Source organism: Harmonia axyridis, chromosome 4, assembly GCF_914767665.1.
Source record: "Harmonia axyridis chromosome 4, icHarAxyr1.1, whole genome shotgun sequence".
In the NCBI taxonomy this organism is placed as follows: domain Eukaryota; kingdom Metazoa; phylum Arthropoda; class Insecta; order Coleoptera; family Coccinellidae; genus Harmonia; species Harmonia axyridis.
In genome coordinates, this window is record NC_059504.1 from 47,108,246 (window position 1) to 47,130,435 (window position 22,190).

The 22,190-nt window shown below is 35.8% G+C and overlaps 1 protein-coding gene across 7 annotated transcripts in view; it reads left to right on the plus strand.

Moving 5' to 3' along the window:
• LOC123679192 (whirlin) overlaps positions 1-22,190 on the plus strand; it is a 210,712-nt gene that overhangs the window by 166,586 nt on the left and 21,936 nt on the right. For 4 of the 7 annotated variants that reach the window (XM_045616624.1, XM_045616625.1, XM_045616630.1 and 1 more), the window contains one exon: positions 19,542-19,622. The exons of the other annotated variants lie outside the window; for them this stretch is intronic. In XM_045616624.1, coding sequence (XP_045472580.1) covers positions 19,542-19,622 — 81 coding nt within the window. The remainder of the gene's footprint in view (positions 1-19,541; positions 19,623-22,190) is intronic. 7 annotated transcript variants of the gene reach the window in all.

The window sequence follows — 22,190 nt, forward strand, 5'->3', positions numbered from 1 at the left end:
ACAGATTACCTAGCTTGCCAGGTGTTTCTTAAAATTTTAAACTCTGTGGAAGAAAGATAGGCCAAACATATGTTACATATCCGAAATCAGGGGGAAAAGAGCTAGTCAAATATAGAAAAATATACAGGGTGTTCCATTTGAAAAAATGAAGTTGCTATCAGTATATTGCTCACTCTATATATATTTCGTTTTGTGAAATCATTTCTAAAAATAGTCTAATCGATTTCCTGAAACTTTTGTAGAAAACATGTTTTTGTACCTCTTCTAGTAACAGAGTGAAAAACGCGGTACCTAATGAAGCATTGGTCTTTAATCAACCTTTTTGTCAGAACCGCATATTCTGGCTACGGTTAAACTTTCGAAAGAAAAATTCCAACAATCGCTCAGAAACTGGCCTTCCTCAAAAAGCGAGCTTTAAAACGCAGAATGTTCGTCGAAACGGCAGATCTGCCGGGCATTCCGCAATAAATGCAAATGCGAGATTCCTCGCGTAGCCGCCGTATAATGCACTCGTATAAAGTCTCCGAGATCTCGGATCCCCAGATTATCTCGGCCTATTGAAATTCACGCCAGCCGGACCGTGGGATCGAAAACGCCGCGCGATATTCGAAAAACGGGCGGCCGATAAATTGGATTAGGATATTCCGTTAATTCGCGGCCGAAACATACGGTATATAAGTACATCCTGGGGGGGCAGATACCGAGCCGACTTCCTGTACCATCTCGTCATCTCGGACCGGTACGAAAAATTCGTCTCGAAAACGGTACTGCCGCTTTAATCTGCACTCTCAGATTGGTAATTTTTGGGACGTCGCATTTTCGAACACGTTTTGGGTTTTAATCTGAAGATTTGGGATGGGATACGGCCGAAAAGTGATGATGATGATGTGGGTACAACGTTCGCAGAATCGTCGCAAATATTCGATTTATTTTGCTGTTTTTGTTAATTAAGAGGTCATGTGTTTTGGATGGAATTAATTGAACTAACCAGTTTTGATTGGATATAATTGGTGGTGTTTAAAAGTATGAGACTTTGAGGAATGATACAAGACATGGATATTATTGGAATGAATTTTTTATTATTATAATCTGGTAGATTATATCATGCCATTTATTTTTTTAATATGATTTCCGGCATATATCCACCGCCGCTACGACTTACATAGTCCATTCGACGTGTCCAATTTTTCACTACTTTTTCCAATAATTCTGGCCGTAAAGCGTCAATGGTGGTTTGAATATCGGCTTCCCATGCTTCAAGAGGTGCTAGTTTGTCGGCATTATTATTATTATTATTTGCACTGGGGTCGTTTTGGTTCGGTAAGCCTTCCGGGCACTGCGACCATGCACATCTTCTCTACCCTACTCATTCATAGAAACCCAGGGAGGTCGTCAATGATGTTGATAAAACTGACAACCTCCTAAGGGGCCTTGGCCGTTACCTCTCTGGCATCCAGGACCGGCTTACCCATGTGAATGGTTCTTAGTCCAGCCAGCTCCGGATACTTGCACACCATGTGTTCGGCTGTTTCTGCTTCCGATCCACAGAGCCTGCAAATCTCGTCTGCTGACTTTCCCATACGGTACAAATGATGTTTGTACCGACAGTGCCCCGTCAGCAGTCCCACCATCACCCGAAGCTCGGCTCGCGACAGCTTTAGGAGCTTTTTGGCGTAGGTAGGTGAAATCTTCACGAATTTCTTGGCCCGAGCAAGTCCAGGAGTCCAGTGGATTGTCCTACTATTCAACTCTCATAACTGGACCGCAGCTTTAACTTGGTCTTTTCCTATCCCACAGAAAGGCTCAGGTCCAGCAGGTGTTAACCTTGATGCACTTTTCGCAAGTTCTTCAGCTCTTTCATTTCCTTCAACCCCACAGTGCCCTGGTACCCATAGTAGAGTCACCTTATTTCCTCTGGCCAGTTGCTTTATGGCGTTACGGCACTCCCAAGTCAGCAGAGACCCCTGACAACATGATTCCAGGGATCTCAGCGTCGTTTGGCTGTCCGTGGTGATGTAGATATGCGCCCCCTTGAGGTTCATTTTGAGACACTCCTGAGCGCATACATAAACAGCCATTATCTCGATTTGTAGAATTGAGGGCTCACTTCCCAGGGCTTTAGATCCATATATCCCAATGCCGGTGCCATTCTCTGTTTTTGATCCATCTGTGAACCATATGGAGGACTTTTTGTCCAGACGATTTACAAGACTTATTGCACTGGGACGGTCATTTATAACCGTTTCAAATGGCGTTTGAAAATCGTAGGTGGTTGGCATAACATCCGATGGTTTTGCGAGGAGGTTTGAATCTAATTGATTCAGTATCCTCATATGTCCAACCCAGTTTCCATTCTATCTATTCAGTTTCAGATTCTTTTTTGGAATGGGTCGCTAACTCTAAGTCAATATAATGGAAACTATTACATTTATTACTCCTTTCTGGTTCTTTCCTTCTTCGATTTCAGATTTAATGATATTATATATGTCGTCAACTTTTGGTGAGGAGGAAGACTGAAAAAGATTTTGTTCAGATAAAGTGAAAGCCCTTCAATATAAATATGTCAACTTATTCTAAAAACAAATACACAAACCAAACAGTCACCTGCCACCTACCAAACAGTCTACACCTATACAGGGAGATAGAGTTTTTGCTGGGGTTTTGATCTGTACTTATGTATCTATTACGCTGAAATGTAAGATTACATTTTCTCAGCTAATTCTTAGACACATGCTTTATTGATTGAAAGTAACAATTTTTTGTATTGCTCTATCTCAAAAGTAAGTAAATTTCCACAATTTGGAAGTGTTGTTTTGGCGTTAAACTATTCATGATGAATTTCCAAACCATACTGAACAGAAATGTCAACTCAGTTTGACATTATCAACTATCAAACCATAGACGACAACCACCGAACTTCTCACGCAGCTAAAAACACACGTTATAAATACAAACAGGAACATTAAATGAAGCGGTTGGACTCAAAACCTCAAGGTGGGTACTTCTGAGATGCAGACACTGCTCCAAAGAGCTCCAACATCATTACCAGACCGCGTATCTAATAGAACGGATATCATACATCAACTTTGCCATCGCACAAAAAGCCGATATGAATTGACCACCCGAGAAGGTGTTTTTCGCCCGGCCGTCAATTGAATTTCTAATGAAACTTCGTTTGGCCGACAATGAGGATATTAATTCAGCCCCCTCTCTCGGCCACTCTTCGAACAATGCCGGGCGATAACAATACGGCGCAAATTTATGAAAGGAGTCGACATAATTCATCTGGGTGTAGTGTACAAATGTGTATAATTCCGCATACATTAACCTTGGCCGCCCTCGATGAGAGCCATGTATCACCCGGCCACTTCTTGCTGGATGCTGAGGGGGCAGATATGTCAAGATGGATCTCGGGATGCTCGGCCGGCCGAAGAACAAAAAACGACGATGGTTTATTGATGGAGAGATACTCCATTAGTAGTACCAACGATCGGAGCAGAAGAAGTGGTAATGATATGTGTTATTTATGAAATTATCTTTTCGATTCGATCTGGGGTAAAAATATTTTAACGCATTATCAAATTATGAAATACGGAGAAACCAAAATCGAATAAATTGAATGATCTTCCTATCTTCTTGAGTTCCTCTCAACGAAATATGGTACGAATATCGGTTGTTATACCCCATTTATTTTTTTCTTGTGAGGAACCCATCCAGGTATATCAAATGCTGATCAAATGTTATTGAAGAAATAATCTGAAAGAAAATATATAGGAAGGATTATTGTTTGAACTTCTACCTAATAGGTGAAATTTGGGTGCGGCAGAGCCGACTGACGAGTTTCAAAATGCTATTCAAGAAAAATGGTAAGAGTTAGAGAAAAACGGTTTTATTCGTTCGAAGCAGTAGGAAATATAGTTTCTTTGCTCAAGTTTTGAAAACAGTATCACTAAGATGACGGCCGTCAGCAGCGACTCACTGATGTAGTTGATGATTTCGACCGCTTTTCGGCATATCTCGAGCGGTATGGCCAGTATTTCTTCGGTTATTCGCTGCTTGAGTTCTGGCAGGATGTGTGGACGATGTTTTAAGACCTTATCATTAAGGTGATCCCGAAGGAAGAAGTCGCAGATACTCAAATCTGGTGATCGCGCTGGCCATCCAACGTCCTCTCTTAGTGAAATCAGTCTCCCTGGGAACATCTGTCTCAAAACAGCTAATGAAGTTCGAGCTGTATGGGCTGTAGCGCATTCACGTAATCAGCAGCACTCAACTCTTGAACAAGCATGATTTTATATGGATGGAATGATGAATCCTCATGCAGAATCCTCCTCAAAGATCGGTCTGACATTCCCAAAGCTATCGCATGCCTCCGTGCAGAGCCCAAATCATGGTGCTGACTAAAAACTGTTTACTCTAAGAAGCATAATAACCACTTCCGCACCTACCTGCTCCCACCAATGACCTGTCAAAACAATAATTCATCAACAGCATTCCTTAATAAATCAAAAAGAAATGTACTATTCTTCTAGGAGAACTCTAAATATCATAAACCAAGAGGTGTACTAGCTTGGGTAGTAAACTCCACCAAATCCACCTGATTCTCTTGAAATTTCTCCAACTGATTATCACCTGTTTCTTTTCCTTGGCAGTTATTGAAAATTAAGTATACTTATACAAGTATATAACGCTTCTTTTCTGTATATCAGAGGTTTCACATTTTCACATTTCGCGTAAGAATTGTTGAGAAAGCATCGTGGGAAAAGCTTTCAAAATAAAATCGCTTCATATTCTTGTGTAACGGATGTTTTTTAGCTTCAAGAGAAGTTCCTATGTGTGTTATTTATGGTGTGACCGTTGAAAATGTCAAATTATCTTGACATTTCTCTTCAGTAAGGTTGGGTAATTCATCATGAATCATTTACGCCACCAACGCTTCCAAATTGTGCTTTACTTTAAAAAAAAGTTCATCGAGCACATCGTCTATTTTACGGTCAACATAATATGCCTAGTGAGCAAGCAATTCGTGCAGTTGTTGACTTTTTTCGAGCTACTTTTACTCTTCTTGATTCAAAACTATAAACAAGGCAAATAAATAAGTTTTAGAATGTCACCGAAATGTCGATACGTCGCTATTCTCATTTTGCTGGCCTTTGTCCGTCAACTACATGGAGAATTTTACATAAAGATCTTGGCTTAAGTACCAATAAAATACATATACCAGAATTGAAGCCAAATTACCATTGTTTCGTTTGTTGCTTCATCAAAAAGCTAAATGACCGGATATGGAGCAAAGACAATTCTCATCTCATTAACGAATCACCATTACATCCATTGAAATTGATTGTTTGGTTCCAACAAGACTGCGGAACTTGCCATACAGCGTTTTAACCATAAATGTATTGCAAAATCAATGAGGTGACAACTTTATTTCCAGAAGTGGTCCTGATAACTGGCCCTCTTGTTTGTTCTACTTAACGCTTGTGGATTACTTTTTATGGGTCTATGTTGAGTCATTGATTTATGCCAACAAACCAGCAGTTCATGGGAAGATCAATTTGATGACAAATTCATTTCCAGAAGTGGTCCGGTCAATTGGTCCCCTCGTTCGTGTGACTTAAGTCCTCTAGATTATTTTCTATGGTTTATGTTTAAACCAACAACTCTTAAAGCATTCAAGCAATATTCAAGCCACCATTGACACCATTTGGCCAGATTTTTGCAGAAATTCTGAAATTGGGTGACAATTCTCCTCTATAATCAGTAAATCGGGAGCAATGGAATCACAACTTTAGCAATCAAGAATCCTAGTCTGACTAGCTTAAACTATTGACAATTGGCGAAATTCCATCATTTCCAAACGAACCCAATGATCTTTTATATATCCGTTCGTCCACCAAAAAGAAACCCAAGAAAATCCTTCTCATAGCAGATGGAAAACGTTAACCTAAAAAAAATCGCAGACTGGGAGGTACTGTCGTTGTTCCTCTACATGAGGTATGTTTAATTATCGACTAATATAACTGACCTCCTAGGCGGTTGAGTATGCAATCATAAAGTTTCTCACACGATGACACTGTAACAAATCTAATTTAATTTGAAAACCATGACCATGCATGCCAGCATGAGATAAAATTGCCATCCGCTACCAGTGCCGTGGCTGTTTGCGCATCCATGTTGGAATTACTGAACGGAAGATGAAAGGGAATTTCGATGGTAAAATGAAAGATGAATCAATATACCATACTATACAAAAATTACAGAATTTTGATGAAATGCCAAGAATAAGAGAACAAAAGGAAAGTTGAATGTTCTGTCCTTTTCAGTCCGCGTTTCCTTTCAGCGTGATATATTTTCGTCTCCGGTTGATAGAATTCAACCAGAGGTATTAAGGATTTCCTTTGTATATTACCAAAGTTGAGCTTGATAACACTAATAATAGAATGTATTAGTCAATATAACATGAAAGTTGACCCCTATAGAGTTAGATTATTCGTTATAAATTTTTACCTAACCTAACCCATAGACATACGTAGTAGGTATAACATTATATTTTATTCCTAATGTCTAAATGTATACCCTACCTGGAGTAATTCATCATCTGATTTTTTATCAAATTTCGTCTAATAGCTTCTCTTTCCGAGGACTGATCTGGAATAGGCTTTTGATTAGATTTTTTGATCAAACAAGGTAAGGCAGCTAATTTTGCTGATTTGAATGTTGTTTTGAAAAGCTGAGCCTTGCCAACGTATTCCTAAAACAATATAATCTAGGATTCTTCAGTAACCGCGGTGCAGTGGACTTTTTAACCTCAATATTTGACCAAGAGATCAGGTAAATCGATTTTTTTGAGATTTAATTGTTTTTGTGCTACTAATCCCACGATCAGCAGATTGTCAGAATACCCAAAAATGAAGATGCAGTGGGAAAGTCATTTTTACGTTCTCCAAGGCGTTTGACGCTTGCTGCTGCTCTCAGATGTTTGAAAGCAGAATTATTCACTTGGATTCTAAATATCGGCCAAAATGTAAGGTATACATTCCCTGGTCACCTTATGTTCTAGACTTTATGAGTCTTGTTCGGTCATATCACCCAGTCTTTACGAATTTCTGTTTGGATTATCGATCTCAAATTTCTTGCTTACGTCGTCCGTTCACAAACTCTAGGTTCAACTTAGGGATAACATAGGGTCAGTCATCAAAATATACTTATCAAAAAGCTTGAAACAGTAGAACAAAATTTAATAAATCGGCTTGCTCAATACAAAAGAGGTCATCATTAGATTGTTATAGAGTTTAAAATTGTTTTACGTTGTAAAATAATCCTTTTTTTTTGCGCTCTTACTTAGGCATCTTATCTAATCTTATACCACTACAAACTGAAGGATGTAGTTTTCTTAACTTGACGCTAGCTGTTGTCTGAAGCTTTCTTATGATACCCTGATTTTACCATGCCTTAGTTTTGAGAAAATGTTATAGTTTAATGAAAAAAACCTTTATACAGAATTTCTCGAGACCAATTGCCTCACGAATACCACCTTAATACTTTCACAGGCACCGCTACTGCAATCTCATGAAGTGGTCAGTATACCTAAGTTAGAAGTTTCGTTTGGTCAGCCTTATCTGTAGGAAGGCCATATTTCAAATCGGTCCAGCGGCTTTCCTGTGGCGTGTTTTTCGAATATAAATCGGACATTGCATACGAGTTGACACATACTCTCAATTTGAATTTCCTCCATGGAGTTTTCTAGCTTTATTGCTTTCGTGTTCGGGAAAAATTCACGTCGTTTTACATTCTCATAGGCTCGTAAGTCTATGCACTTCTTGTTTTATATCACAATATAACTCAAGTAGTACGGAAAAAAGTATGAGATAAATAATATCACGCTGCGGAGTATGGATCCAAAGTAATTTGTTTTGAAATTTGAATTAAATTTCCAATGAATGCGATATTTTATGTGATAGGAACAGAATTATGATATGTCAGTATATGCAGGATCGACGTGAACAGACAATTTTTGACCATTTTGAATGCTCACAGCAAGTAACGGGTGTTTTTTTTTCGAGGTATATAACTTTAAGTTGGCATTACTCTTCAAGATGGTGACCGATTTAACAGCTGTCAAGTGATTTATTCTCAGTTTGGTTTGGCAATTCATCATAAATGGACTCACGCCTGAAAAACGCTTGCAAATAGTGCAATTTTAGTTCGAAAATAATGGTTCTGTGCGGAATACATATCGCGCACTACGTCCTTTTTATTTTGTTTAGGGATGAAGCGCATTTCTGGTTGAATGGCTACGTCAACAAACAAAACTGTCGCATTTGGAGTGAAGCTAATCCTCAAGTGTATGTCGAAACACCGTTACATCCAGAAAAACTGACTGTTTGGTGCGCTTTATGGGCTGGTGGAATCATTGGTCCGTACTTCTTCAAAAACGATGATGACCAGAACGTTACAGTCAATGGTGATCGGTATAGCGCCATGATTACTAATTTTTTCATCCAACAACCATGATGTCCAGGAGCTGTGGTTTCAACAAGACGGCGCAACATGTCACACAGCTCGTGCCACAATCGATTTATTGAAAGACACGTTTGGTGACCGCCTAATTTCACGTTTCGGACCTGTGAAGTGGCCTCCAAGATCTTGTGATTTAACACCGCTAGACTACTTTCTGTGGGGCTATGTAAAGTCATTGGTCTATGCGGATAAGCCACAAACCCTTGGCCATTTGGAAGACAACATTCGCCGTGTTATTGCCGATATACGGCTACAAATGTTGGAAAAAGTCATCGAATATTGGACGTCCAGATTGGACTACATCCGAGCCAGCCGTAGCGGTCATATGCCAGAAATCATATTTAGAAATGTAATGCTGCAAGATTATCTTGCGGATAAATAAAATTCATGTCAATCGAATAATCCATCGTTATTTTATTGCAATTTAAAGTTCTATAGCTCTAAAAAAACACCCTTTATATCGAGGCTTTTTCAATGAACTCAATTACCTCTAGCTTCACTATTGAAATTATGAGGTCATGTTTCGCTCTTTTTAGTTTGCCAGATCTCTAGATCCTATTGTTAGGTACAACGAAACGTATTTTTGTTCAGATGAATTTGAAAATTTCTTGAGGATCTTTCGTAAATGTAGTCAAAACTGTAATACCGCTTAGAATAAAAACGGAAATATAAGTATAATTTTGAATAATTTCTCATTTAACTACCTATCAATATACAACAAAGGAACTCCTGCAAAATTATGTATAACTCGTGAGTTGCGCCTCGTTTGGATTTTATATTGCCATTGGATAAGCAGATCGGAGAGATCGAGTCTTAAGGCCAGTTTCATAATCCATCCGAAAAGGTTTCTTCATATGGAGCTTGAAAGTGGCTCCAGTTTCATGAACATATTCCGACCATTTTTTAGAGAAAGCTCTCTTTCATTCGTAAATATTGAATCTTCTAGGGTTGGCTACTTTGAGAGCTAGTGATTTACTATTTGCAGTTGATAATGTTCATAAAAATTGAAATTTTGTTGTCCTTAATTTAAAATATGATAATTTTAACAAAAAAAGTTTGTGATGTAGAGAAAAACGTGTGATGGCAATGACACATCAGATTCCAGAATGAGGTTATGTTTTGTAGTCATACAGCAGGCGTGAAGAAAAGGATACCTTCTTGCTATAAAGGGTCACTATCGGGACTTCATGAGGGAGGACACTTCAAACCTTTTTCTAAGCTCAAAATTGGTTTATGAAAAACATTCAAAAAGTAAAGGAAACTTCTCACGGAAAACGAGACTTTACTTCCGTTCATGAAACTGGCCCTTAGCATCTCAAAAGCAACAAAAGTTGTATCATGGTGACCAGCGATTTTTGAATGTCGAAATTTGAATTCGTTTTGTCTCAACTAAGTTCCGACAGAAATCAGACACTATATGGTCCATCGCAGCTTTATCCACCTGAATCCTCACAATTTTGATGGATCGTTAAAATTCAACCCATTGTTTTCGATAAAAATCCCATAGCAGAGTTACATAAACGGCATCGGCAAGTAATAACATGTAAGGTAATAAATATGTGAGCGGTAGATGTTACATTCAGGTTTTTCATTAGGTCTGTTATAACGAAATACTATTACAATAAATTGCAGGATCATAAAAGAGCGCAAGAATGTGTAATAACATGTATCTTTAACCTGAAATTGTAGATCGAGTGCGGTCAAGTAGGTAGGATTGAAAATTCCGATACAAACTCGATATTGCGACCGATGTTAAAATTATTAATGCGTGCCTTCGGAAGCAATGAAACTCCACGAGTGCAATATAGAATCCAGAATTTGATTACATTTGCAACCGAAGCCTGAATTGTAAAATAAACTGAATTTTTCTATTGGCGGTCGTCGTACATACATTGAAATAGTTTATGAAAGTTTCAATTTCAACTTTATTAGTGTCTGTACTACCGGATACTATTACAATCCTAAGTGAGCAAAACTCATCAATTCTCTATTGCCAACAGTATCCATTCTTTCAGGTAATCTAGTCTTTTAACACTTGACCTATTCTTCAGTGGTTTCTACAGGGTTTTCCAATAAGAGGTTGCATTTTTTATAGCCCACTATCTGGGCATCTATCAGCATTGAAGTTATAATATTTTCAGATGTAACAAGAAGAAACTATGTCATTACTGAAAATAGAGCAATACATGCTTCAGCAATGCACTGAAATTCACTACAACGATGGTGAAAATTTTGCAATCACTGTTCGCAAAACCAAAGCACCTTCTCGGTTGGAAATAGTGAAATTGAAATTTTGAGCTGATGGAATGAGTTAATGATGTGAAGAATCGAAACCAAGTGCATCTATCATGTACAACTGAAAATATTGCTCCTGTAGCTCGTAGTATTCACAAAACTCAGGTGTGTCGATCTTGGGAGTTAGGATTCTTTATGGCTGGAACTGCAGGATATTGATGAGGATGACGTTTATTTTCAATAATACGGTGCTACATGCCATACCTTCAAACTGTTTTCACGTGAGGTATAAGCCTCAGAGCAATGAACATGGATAGAGGGAGCATGTCCCATTTTCAGTAAGTAAATTTTGTCCCCAACTATATCAAATTCGACATGAAAACATATCAGTGATACGCTATTTCACTCAATTCGTAAGTTTCTCCACAAAGAACGCACTTCTTATGTCCCAAAGAGAATCAGCGTTTCATATTAACTCAAAATATATTGAAATAAATACCTAGATATATCAGAAATTCACAAAACAATTTTCAAGCGCGCCAAACGATTTGAAACAACCGATGACACTAGGAGAGCAAAAGTTGACAAACCTTGGATTTCAGCAGGTAGATACAGAAAATAATAAATTTTCTGATTCATAAATTCGACAATTAGGAAAAATATCGGATTCCAAATATTCAAATTTGCATATTTTATCGAGAATCACTCAAATAAATATAGTTCATTCAATATAATATACATTCATAACGATATAGTCAAATTGTGGATTTGAAAATATATCACAATCCGACAACGTAATCTAACCATGTTGGGGAAATGTAAAAATTGCGTGTACTTCCTCTATCTATATTTATTACTCTATGGTGGTGACCAGTTGGTTGACATTGATTTCCATCGTTAATGCCACACCTTCCTCTTTGCAATGAAATAAACATCCATTGATTTCTCTCAAAATATCCTCGTTTTTTTAATATCGAAATGAAACCTCTCATTCGAAAACCCCTTCATTTCTACAAATCTTCCTCTCCACAAGATTTGGCATAATCCCTGTCAACTCCCCATGATGAAGCTCCATCGCGAGTAGCGCCGATGGCGTTCTTAAGAACGTTAACGTTTGTTTACAAACACGACGTGTACAACATTGAACAATGGTCGCAGGTAAAATTTCTCGTCATCCCACATTTGCATCGGCGAGGATTCCTCCGAGCGTTCCACATAAATATATGGTCCTGCACGCCGGATCTCGGAATTCGGCCGCAGAGAGAACTGCGTCGAAGAGATCCTGCTGTCGCGTGAGGAAAAATTAGGGTCTGCCGAAAGAAATTATTGCCCCCGAATATTCGGCTTGTTTCGGTCGACAATAACAAGGTGATCAATTATTCGTATTCGAATTTCGGTAATCGTTCTTCGGATTCTTTGAATTCGTTGCAAATTTCTCTTTGAAAGATTAAAAATCGTCTTTCGATTCTGAGAGATAGCCGCCGAAATTTCTGTATCTCTCAGAGTAATAAACATAAATAGAGAGAGTATATGTCATTTTCAGTAAGCACATTTTGTCCCCAACATGAATTATCAAATTTGACATGAAGCGCGCGGAAATGGAAGCATATGAGTGATACGATATTTCACTCAATTCGAGAGTTTCTCCACGAAGAACGCACTTCTTATGTCTCGTAGTGAATCAACGTTTCATATCAACTCAAAATATATTGAAATAAATACCTAAATATATCAGAAATTCAGAAAACAAACTTCAAGCGCGCTAAAAGACGTGAAACAACCGATGACAGTAGGAGAGCAAAAGTTGCCAAACCTTGGATTTCAGCAGGTAGATACAGAAAATAATAAATGTTCTGCTTATTATAAATTCGACAATTGGGAAAATATCGGATTTCAAATAGTCAAATTTGCATATTTAATGGGGAATCACTCAAATAAATATATTTCATTCAATATAATATGCATTCATAACGATATAGTAAAATTACAGATTTGAAAATATATCAATCCCATAACGTGATCTAACTAACCTGTGAACTTAAAATTAAAAATAACGTATACTTCCTCTATCTATGTTTATAACTCTATGGCTCAAACATATCATAAAAAGTGTTTCCGCTCGACCAAAATATGAAGTTGAATGGAATCAAGCTAAAACTATAGTCAATTTCGCCCACACATTCATAAAACACATTGTAATTTATGATGAGACATTAGTTTACTAGTCACACTAAACAACCTTCATAATGTGTCTTTCCGAACCGTGAAACCGAATTCGCAATATTATTCCGTTGAAGACTTAGACTACTTAGATTAGATTAGATTTAAGGAGGTTTCATTACATTGTGACCTAATGGTCTATTGTGCCCCCATTAGAACTATTCTCGCTATCACGAGTGATCTACAGCTTTCCTTCCAGTTCCAGAGTTCCAATGAACTTCAGCTCACTTCTACAAGTTTCTTGTCAAGCATATTTTGTGTTAGCTAGTGATAGCAAGGCATCAGGTAATCTGGAGTTTGTTCCTTCTCCCCACTAATTCTGCATTCGTCGTTTTTTGATAAACCCATTCTCATGAGGGCTTCCTGAGGCGACAATGCCCTGTATAAGGAATCTAGTGAGGAGGTGCAGCATATTCTTGCTAAGATTCAGATACTTCATAGATCTCGTGGTGTCAAAGTTTCTAAAAAACTTTTTGGAATTATCCAACCCAGGAAGATTCTACCAGAGTGTTTTTCTTTCTGTTTTTTTCCTTCTCCTCAAACTCTTTCTTGTAGGTACATTGTCCTTTAGCACATAAAGGTTCCGGGCTAAAAAGAGGAGATCGTGCTCCATTTCTGGTAAATGTGTCGGCCTCTTAATTTCCTTCAATTCCCAAGTGACCTGGAACCCATAATGAAAAGACCTTATTTTCGTTGAGTTTTCTGCAACACTCAAATATATTCATCAAGTCAACTAGCTTGACATTTCAACCAACTACTTTAGTTGTAAATCAAGCTCGTGAAAAATTATATACTTGAGCTTGACTTCGACTTGATTTTAGATATTTATTGCTTGACTTGATATCAAGCTACTCGATATTACTTGAGCTTGATATGCACGCGATCCAAGGCATATATTTCTGTAATCTCGTGCTCGCTTAGACTAAATAAGAGGATTCCTCGAGCGCCGAGAGACTGAAGCATTCGCCAGTGTGACTTTATTAGTAGTTTTCTCACATTTCTATGATATCTATTGGTAGTTTCAGAAATATCTTTACAAACTTGGCCAAAATGGCCAAGGATTTTTTTTCAAAGTTTCTTAGAAACCTTTATACTGCGACATCTAAGAAGTTTCTGGATCTTAGCAAGAATTTGCTGCACCTCTTCACTGGAATCCTTACAGGAAATTGCTAGCAGAAAACTACGAATGCAGATTCTGCCAGGAGGAGGAAGAAACTCCAGATCACTTGGCGAGGGAATGCCTCGCCATCGCTAGCCAACGCAAAAATGATTTGGCCAAGAAACTTATCACATTTATCACTTATCCTCGAGCATCTTCAGCTCCTGTGGAAAGACAACTTTCCAGAGCTGCTCTTACAGTTTTAAAAACCTGCAATAGGTTAGGCGACAAATCTATAAGATACCTCATGTGCCTTAGATTCTGGATAGAGAATTGTGAAATCAAACAAAGCCTTGAGGTTTCTCAATATTAAGCAACTTAATTTTTTTATTATTTTTCATTGTGTTATGATTTATGTATCTATTTAAAAAAAGTTGACATTTTCGGTTCTTGTATACAATAGGTTTAATAAATAAAAGTGTTTTTGCAAAGTTGCTTCTCATTTCATCATTTTTAAAACACTTGAACAGCGGCCTAACGATAGTGAGCATTTGATGCCAATCCCGAATATTCCAGCGCCAGCCTGTTGTGGTTTAGTACCATTTAATGGTATTCTTTTTTAAAACTGGGATTGTGGACTTCCCATCCCAATCTTTTTTTCTACTTAGTATCGTAGTGAAGGCTTTCTCGATGATTATTTTCTTTATCATCTCGTTACTGGGAAGGTTCGCTGATGATATGTAATTGGTCAGGAAGGACCAGAATAGTCTTAGAATGGCCAGATGGGCTACACTATCTATCACAAGATGAAAAGGTGTGAGATCTGTAATGATCTACTTAAAAAAGTGATATTCTTTCACAAGATCATAATTCAAAAAGGAGCCTCGAAGTGGAAAGTTTCTGAATGAACGAGGTTTAGAACGAGCCTTCTGTACAAGTATTATAGTGTATTCATGGAAAATTTCCCTAAATATCTCATAATGATTTCTGCTTTGAAAAATGTTGGCAGAACTGTTTTCTTCATCGAAAATTTGAAAGATAATAGATAAATCCACGAAAGAAGAATTTCGAGTACCAACGTATAATAATGAGAAATAACCATGAAATTTGTGTGAAACTGAAATATTTCCGCACGATTTTGTTCTACAGGAAAGGATTTGCAACAGAATTTGAGGAATATAATTTCGTTTTCATTAACCCAATCCCATTAGACTCTCGACATAATACCTATATATCTCGGCCGTCTCTTTTCCAAGAACTATTAACGGATATACCGATTATTGCCCACTAAATACACAATAAAAACTTTTTTATGTGATGAATTCTTCGAATTGGATAAGTTGATGACAAATTTTATATACCTACCTAATCGCTTAGAATTTAAATGCAGTACCTATCTACTTTCTTCGCAGGTGAATTAATGAAACGAAAGGTTTATTTTGTTAGCGCAATTTGAAATTATTTCAAGAATGAAAGAATCGTGTCACAATTTGTGAGAGTCATTAGAAAAACACGTCGAATTTCACACTAGATTTCAAGCTTTTCGCAAATTTTTGTGCTGATGGCGTTATTAAAACAACAAAACATTCAAGAAAAATATCTAAATAATGAGAAAAGCACCAACAATTCGGTGATCCCAGTTATTGAATGAGCGTTTAAAAGCTTATAATTTCACCTAATTGCTTTCCTTTTCTTTGTGATGCTCGCTTTTTTCACTTTTTATTCTCTGTGAAAATAATAGAGAAGGTTAAAACATATTTCTCGTTATGATTTCAAAGCAATATCACTGAATATTTCCCTCCTGTCAAAAATTCTATGTATCTGGAGAACAATTATCGAAAATTACAGCGATAATTGCATTGTAGGAAGCGAAACTGCACTGCGATAATTGTTCTGTTCATAGATGCATAGTTTCTATGCATCTTACACAGTTCAAATCTATGGCAATTCCATTCTACATCAGTTTGACAAGTAATGTATTAGTTCATTCGGGAAATATTCCTCCGAATTACACTCGTGCATCAAAATGACCGGATAATTTCGCATTCCAGCGTGTTTTCTTTGAAAAACTGCATTCGGTCATTTTCATTTTTGGAGAAAGAGCCCTCCACCTTCGGTGTCGGGCTCTTTCTCCAAAAATGAAAATGAACTCATGCAGTTTTTATGACAACACGCTGTCATGCAAAATTATCGGTAATTTTGATGCACTTGTGCAATTACCTACGAAAATATCAAACTAAAGACTGCACACAATTTTCGCCTACTCAATACAATATAATCTCTATCGAAAATCCTTGCAACTGACTAAATAGGGAATCCCCATATCTGAGACCAACTTTGGACAATGCTATTATCGTAAATAGGCTTAGACGGTAGTTTATGACTTATTTTCGGTTTCTACTTTCTTATCTCCGTTGTCGACTGGGTCAAGCGCGCATGGTGAGTCAACCTCACCTGTCACAGGTGCAAAATCACCTACCTGTTCGACTTCATGCTATCCTGGTAGAAAGGTACCGTGATCAGGTACCTATTTCTGCGGGTATGACCAGTTCCGTTCTAGTGGTACTCGGCAGTACCCGAACGAACGCTCGAAGTGGTACCAGATATTCCTTTTCGCATTTGGATATCTGATTCTTTGGATTATTGCGATTTCATTTGAAATATAAGATTTCAAATGATGGTGGTATATCGTAATAGATATTTCTTTGCGCATAGTTTAAAAATACATATATAAACTGATGAATTGAATGAAATTGTCCCTTGTTATTCAGATTCTTAAAGTACCTAATTCCAAAGAATAGCGGAATACTAAGTATGATCATTTAATGAAAACGAATTATAAAGTTTAAAAAAAAAGAGGAGAATAAAAATGGGGATTTTATAATGTTTCGATGATCATTTGAAAGAGTGATGAAATTCAATGATCAGGATAGAAAAAAAGACGCAGATTTGATGTCAGAATTTTTGAGCGCTCGTCCAGTCATACGCCTACTAGATATTATAGATATGTTGTATATATTATATGAGATCATATATATCATGATGTTATTATTATTTGATCCATTGGGTATTTCAATAAATAATAATTATTATAATTATAACAAAATGACAAGAGTAAAGGTAGACCTATAAACTCAGAATTAAAATAGTTATTTATAATACAAGTGCAGAAGGCATTGATATTCTTCCATGAGTTCAAAATTCAAAAACGAGCCACGAAGTGGCGAGTTTTGGAATGAACGAGTGGTAGAATGAGCCTTCTGTACGAGTATTATACATTATTTTCTCTAATTCATTGCATTTTCATTGAAATTAATGAAATATTTCCATAAATATATTTTAGTGATTTTTGCATTGAAAAATGTTGGTTGGCAGAACTGATTTCTTTGAGGCAAATTGAAGAATTGATAGATAAAACCGTGGCGGAAAGTTCGGAGTACCAACATAGAATAATAAAATATAACCATGAAAACTGTGCGTTTCTGATATATTCTCGCACGATTTTGTTCTACAAGATGTGGAAGAATGAACGGAATAACCACAGAATTAGAGAAAATATAATATGAAATTGAGAGATTTTCGAGAAGTGATACCAAAAAAAATTATAATAAATTGAATGAACTGGAATCTATCAGTGTTGTTGGCTGGACCATTTATTTATTTTTATTGATTATTCTGTACCTAGATGATGCGATTTCTGTAATTTCCGCGTGGATGTTGAATTATTGATTATTTCATGTGAAAATACAAACTTAATATTATCCTAGTCCTATTCATTATTATCAAACTTTTGGGCTTTTATTTTCGATATTCCTGTCGAATATTCTCTGAGATACTGGTGACGCGATCAACATCAACAATATTTATTTTACAGTTGAGTGCCAAATTTTGAGAATAAAATTCGTGATGATTCATATTTAAAAAAATAGTCTTTTCTCAATTATCAATTCCGAAGGACTCCATCAAAAAAATGCTGAGACATTTTCATTAATTTCAATCTCATATTTCCTGATATTAAACGAATCTACTTTTTGACATAGATGAAAAAATCATTATAAATGGGAACGAACTCATGACAGAAATCGAAAGTAGTAGTTTTTTGTGTAGATACCTATTCTGAATGAGATGAAAGGAAACATTTGAATTGAAAAACGGCTTTTTTAATGATAATTTCTTTTATACCTACGCTTGTGTTTGAATGAAGCAGAATTCAATAATCGAAGTAAAAACTGAAAATCATCCGGATAGCTCATCGTCCACAATTTATTTGTTACTATATGAGATCTGATTATAAGAAATTCGGTAGGAGATTTTTTTGTATGATTACTTCAATTATTTTAACTCAATAATTAACAGATACAATAAAGAAATCCAAAATGCGAAAATGTGTAATTGTACATATACAATACATTATCATTATTCTCTAGGTTTATTTACTTGATATACATAAGATTAGTTTTTGTGAATCTTTCTATAAATGTGAAATAAACCTATAATAACGATTCCTGATAGCTTACCATAGAAAAAATACTAGGATTATTTATATTATGAAAATGATGTGAAATACAAATTCAAATAATACTTTGGATATTAGTAATTTTGAATGAATATTATCACACGTGTAGAATTAGATCATCATTTGACAATATATTTTATCGCTCAACTCCCACACGTGTATATTAAAAATATTTCTAGGAAATGATTGATTCTTTTCAACGGAAATTAATTATTAATATTCCTAATGACTTCAGTGGACTATCAACTGTTTTCGGATTTGAAATAATAAACATTTCATTGGAAATAATCGGATATCAAGAATGAAGTCTAAACAGTGGAAAATTTTGGAGAACCAGCTTTTTTATGAAAAAAATTTACGGAATATGAATGTAACCAGATCCAATGACTGACGATAATGCTTGACTTGAAATAATTATTTAGAATTCTGATGAGCTTGGGCCCAACAAAAGAAATTGTTGATACAATAATCATGAGAAAGCTCTTCCAGTCTTCCTTAATTATATATCTTATGTGAATTACATCCGAACTGAATGACTCATAATCTCAGAAGGCTCTCTTCTCATTATTCTCATAATTTTTCAAATTGATCAACGATCATCTGAAACCACTCTTCGTCTTCGAATGCTTTTACCATCGAACGCCCAGTTAACCTTACGCAATACCATGAATCATCGGTACCATGGACCACCGCGAACTACTTTCCAGCACCTCTTGGTTCTTGGCTCTCGCCGAAGAACCGGGGTACCGTTATGTTTGGGTACAATCTCGTGGTACCATGAGTACCAAAGTAGTACCAACTCTACCATCGTGTTATCAGGCGATTAGAAAGCTTGAGGTGAATGTTTTGGTACCCCATGAGTACCGCAGGTACCATGGGAACCGCTAATGGTACATTTGTACCATCGAACTATCAGGTTGTTATATGTTGAAAGAGGTGTGTTTGCAGAGCGGGTACCTAGGAGGACTACGCTCAAGCTTGGGCGGGTGGACACAGAAAGTGAAGTCTTGGTACTGGGTCAGACCTCTTGTAAGTTAAGTTGAGGCCCTCTAGCACAAAAAGCATGCGGCCATTATAGTTATTGCGCTCATGTCACCGTCTTTTATTATTCTGGTATTTTTATCGATTGCTCATGTACACTGCGTGTTGGACGTTCTATGACGAAGTTGGTACTTTTGGTAGTACCCATTTTTAAGAAATTTCAAAAAAGCAATCCACAACGTTCTCGATAATGAAACAAAAAAATTCACTTCATTTACTCTATCTGATCATGTGTAACTCTAAAACTATCAAGAGGTACTATAGTCTCCCTGATTCATATATTTTTTACACGAACCAACTTCCTCAAAGAATTACACACAGCGTATACTTGAATTTTGTTAAGTGAATGACCAGATTTCCTGTGGTTGGGGTTTTGAATTTTTCACTATATAAAATTTCACCTTCTGCTTTCCTTTTCTTAAAAAAAAATATTTCACAAACTAATCACATTCTGCAGGATTCGAGCCTTTCTCTACACCAAATCACATATATATCGACCACCCCCTCATTCTTTCTACACTATTCTATTTTCACTCAACTTTTTTCTGAATTTTTAATGGATTATGAATGATTAGAGGTTCCAGTAATTTTTTTTATTCGGGTTGTACGAAATTTCGATTAATTTCAAGTAGGGCACCCCTATATACATTTAATTGAATATATTCCGAAGAATATTCAAGATCTTCAGGTTCAGTAAAAGATAATTTATTGGCCGTTTTTTGGAAATTGAAGTACCGTAAATCAAATTAGGTAGGTATGCATTGAAGTTGAACAACTTCAATGAGCTTTTTAGAATCAAATTAAGTAATAGTATATTCAAATGTAGCCATCAGTGTGAAGTTCAATAGTGTAGTGTAGGTTCTACCGATAATTAGATATTTATTATAGACTTAGTATTTTAGTTTTAATTCTTAAAATAATTTTATTGATAATTATAACCCAAGAAAAATATCAGATGACAGGCAAATAAAGTTTTTCTGCTATTTGAAGGTGTTCGTACAATTAAATTGAAATAATTCTTGTTATTTTTAATTCAACAAGAAACTCAATTTGATTCACACTAAAGAACAACTGGAAACAAAAAAAATATTATTTGAAATAAAGAGAAAAATGTTATTTCAGTGAGGTATACTAATACCACTTGAAATAATGGAAGACAAACAGTTAAACGTTCTTCTGGTTATTCATATCAAAGAATTTAATTCATTAAATCTGAAAAACAATTGTGAATTGAAAAATATTTTTTTCCTAATTGTATAACTATAAATTGAAAACAATTAGTTATGTAAGAAAGTGATACGAAATTTGTTACTTTAGTGACAATAAGTGCATAATGAAAAAATTCAATAAATAATTCATGGAGTAAAAAATAGAAAAAAATTTTCGGTAATGAGCACAAATTCTCCATACATTTGAGCAAATTCAAGAAAACATAGGTATTTGAAATGATCTTAAAATTATTTCATATTGAGAAAAACTTTGGAATTGTATTATAGAAAGATCGGTTGAATCAAAACACTTTTAGATTTTTTTATGATCACCTATACAGGGTGTTCCCTAATTGAATGTCAATATTTATGAACATATGTCCTAAACGTCTTACCTTTTAAGATACAGGGTGGTAAAGTTTTCAAAAATGAATCATTCATCATTAATATCTACAATACCACTTTAGATATTTTAATGGAATGAAAATTATTTTTGAAATTCCCAATGATTTATTACCAAAGTTGATCACTTGACTTTTTTCAATCTAAGAAAATATAATCTACGTATGTCTCTGCATGATGATTAACGATATTGTTATGATCATGAAGAGAAACGGTTTTTATTTTTTAAGCGAAAACCGTGCATCGGATTGAAAGAAGTTAAGTAATCAACTTCAGTAAGAAATGATTGGGAAATCCAAAAATTATTTTTAATTCAAGATGAATTTGTTGTGTGCCATAAATGTTTGCCAAAACAGGCAGGTCAAATTACGTACGAACGCCACTGTTGGAAATTAAAAAAAAGTGATACATTACAAAATTTGATTTATAGTACACGTATGACAAATTTCATTAAAATATCTGAAGTGGTATTGTAAATATTAATAATAAATGATTTTTTCTTGAAAACTTCACCAAAAGGTAGACGTTTAGAATAATGCTCATATAAAGTTTTTTTCTTAAAATGGGCCCAAAAATCACCCCCATAAATATTGACATCCAATTAGGAAACACCCTGTATACTAGAATTCGTTATGAATAAAAAACAAATCGATAGAATACATCTTTATATACAGGATGTTCCTTGTTGATATGCTAATATTCAAGGGGGCGATTCCTGAAGTAATTTGAAAAAATATGAACATATGTCGTGAAATACAATTTTATTATTTTAACTATGGCGTCTGATGGGGTAGTGCTTTGAATATTTTTGAAGAAAAAACAGTACGACACCGCTTCTTCTCGAAATAAAAATTATTTTTGAAATTCTCATTAATTTGTGAACAAATTTGATTCTCTTATTTTGCATTGTCCGGTGCATGTTTTTCGCTAAAAAAAAATCGTTTTA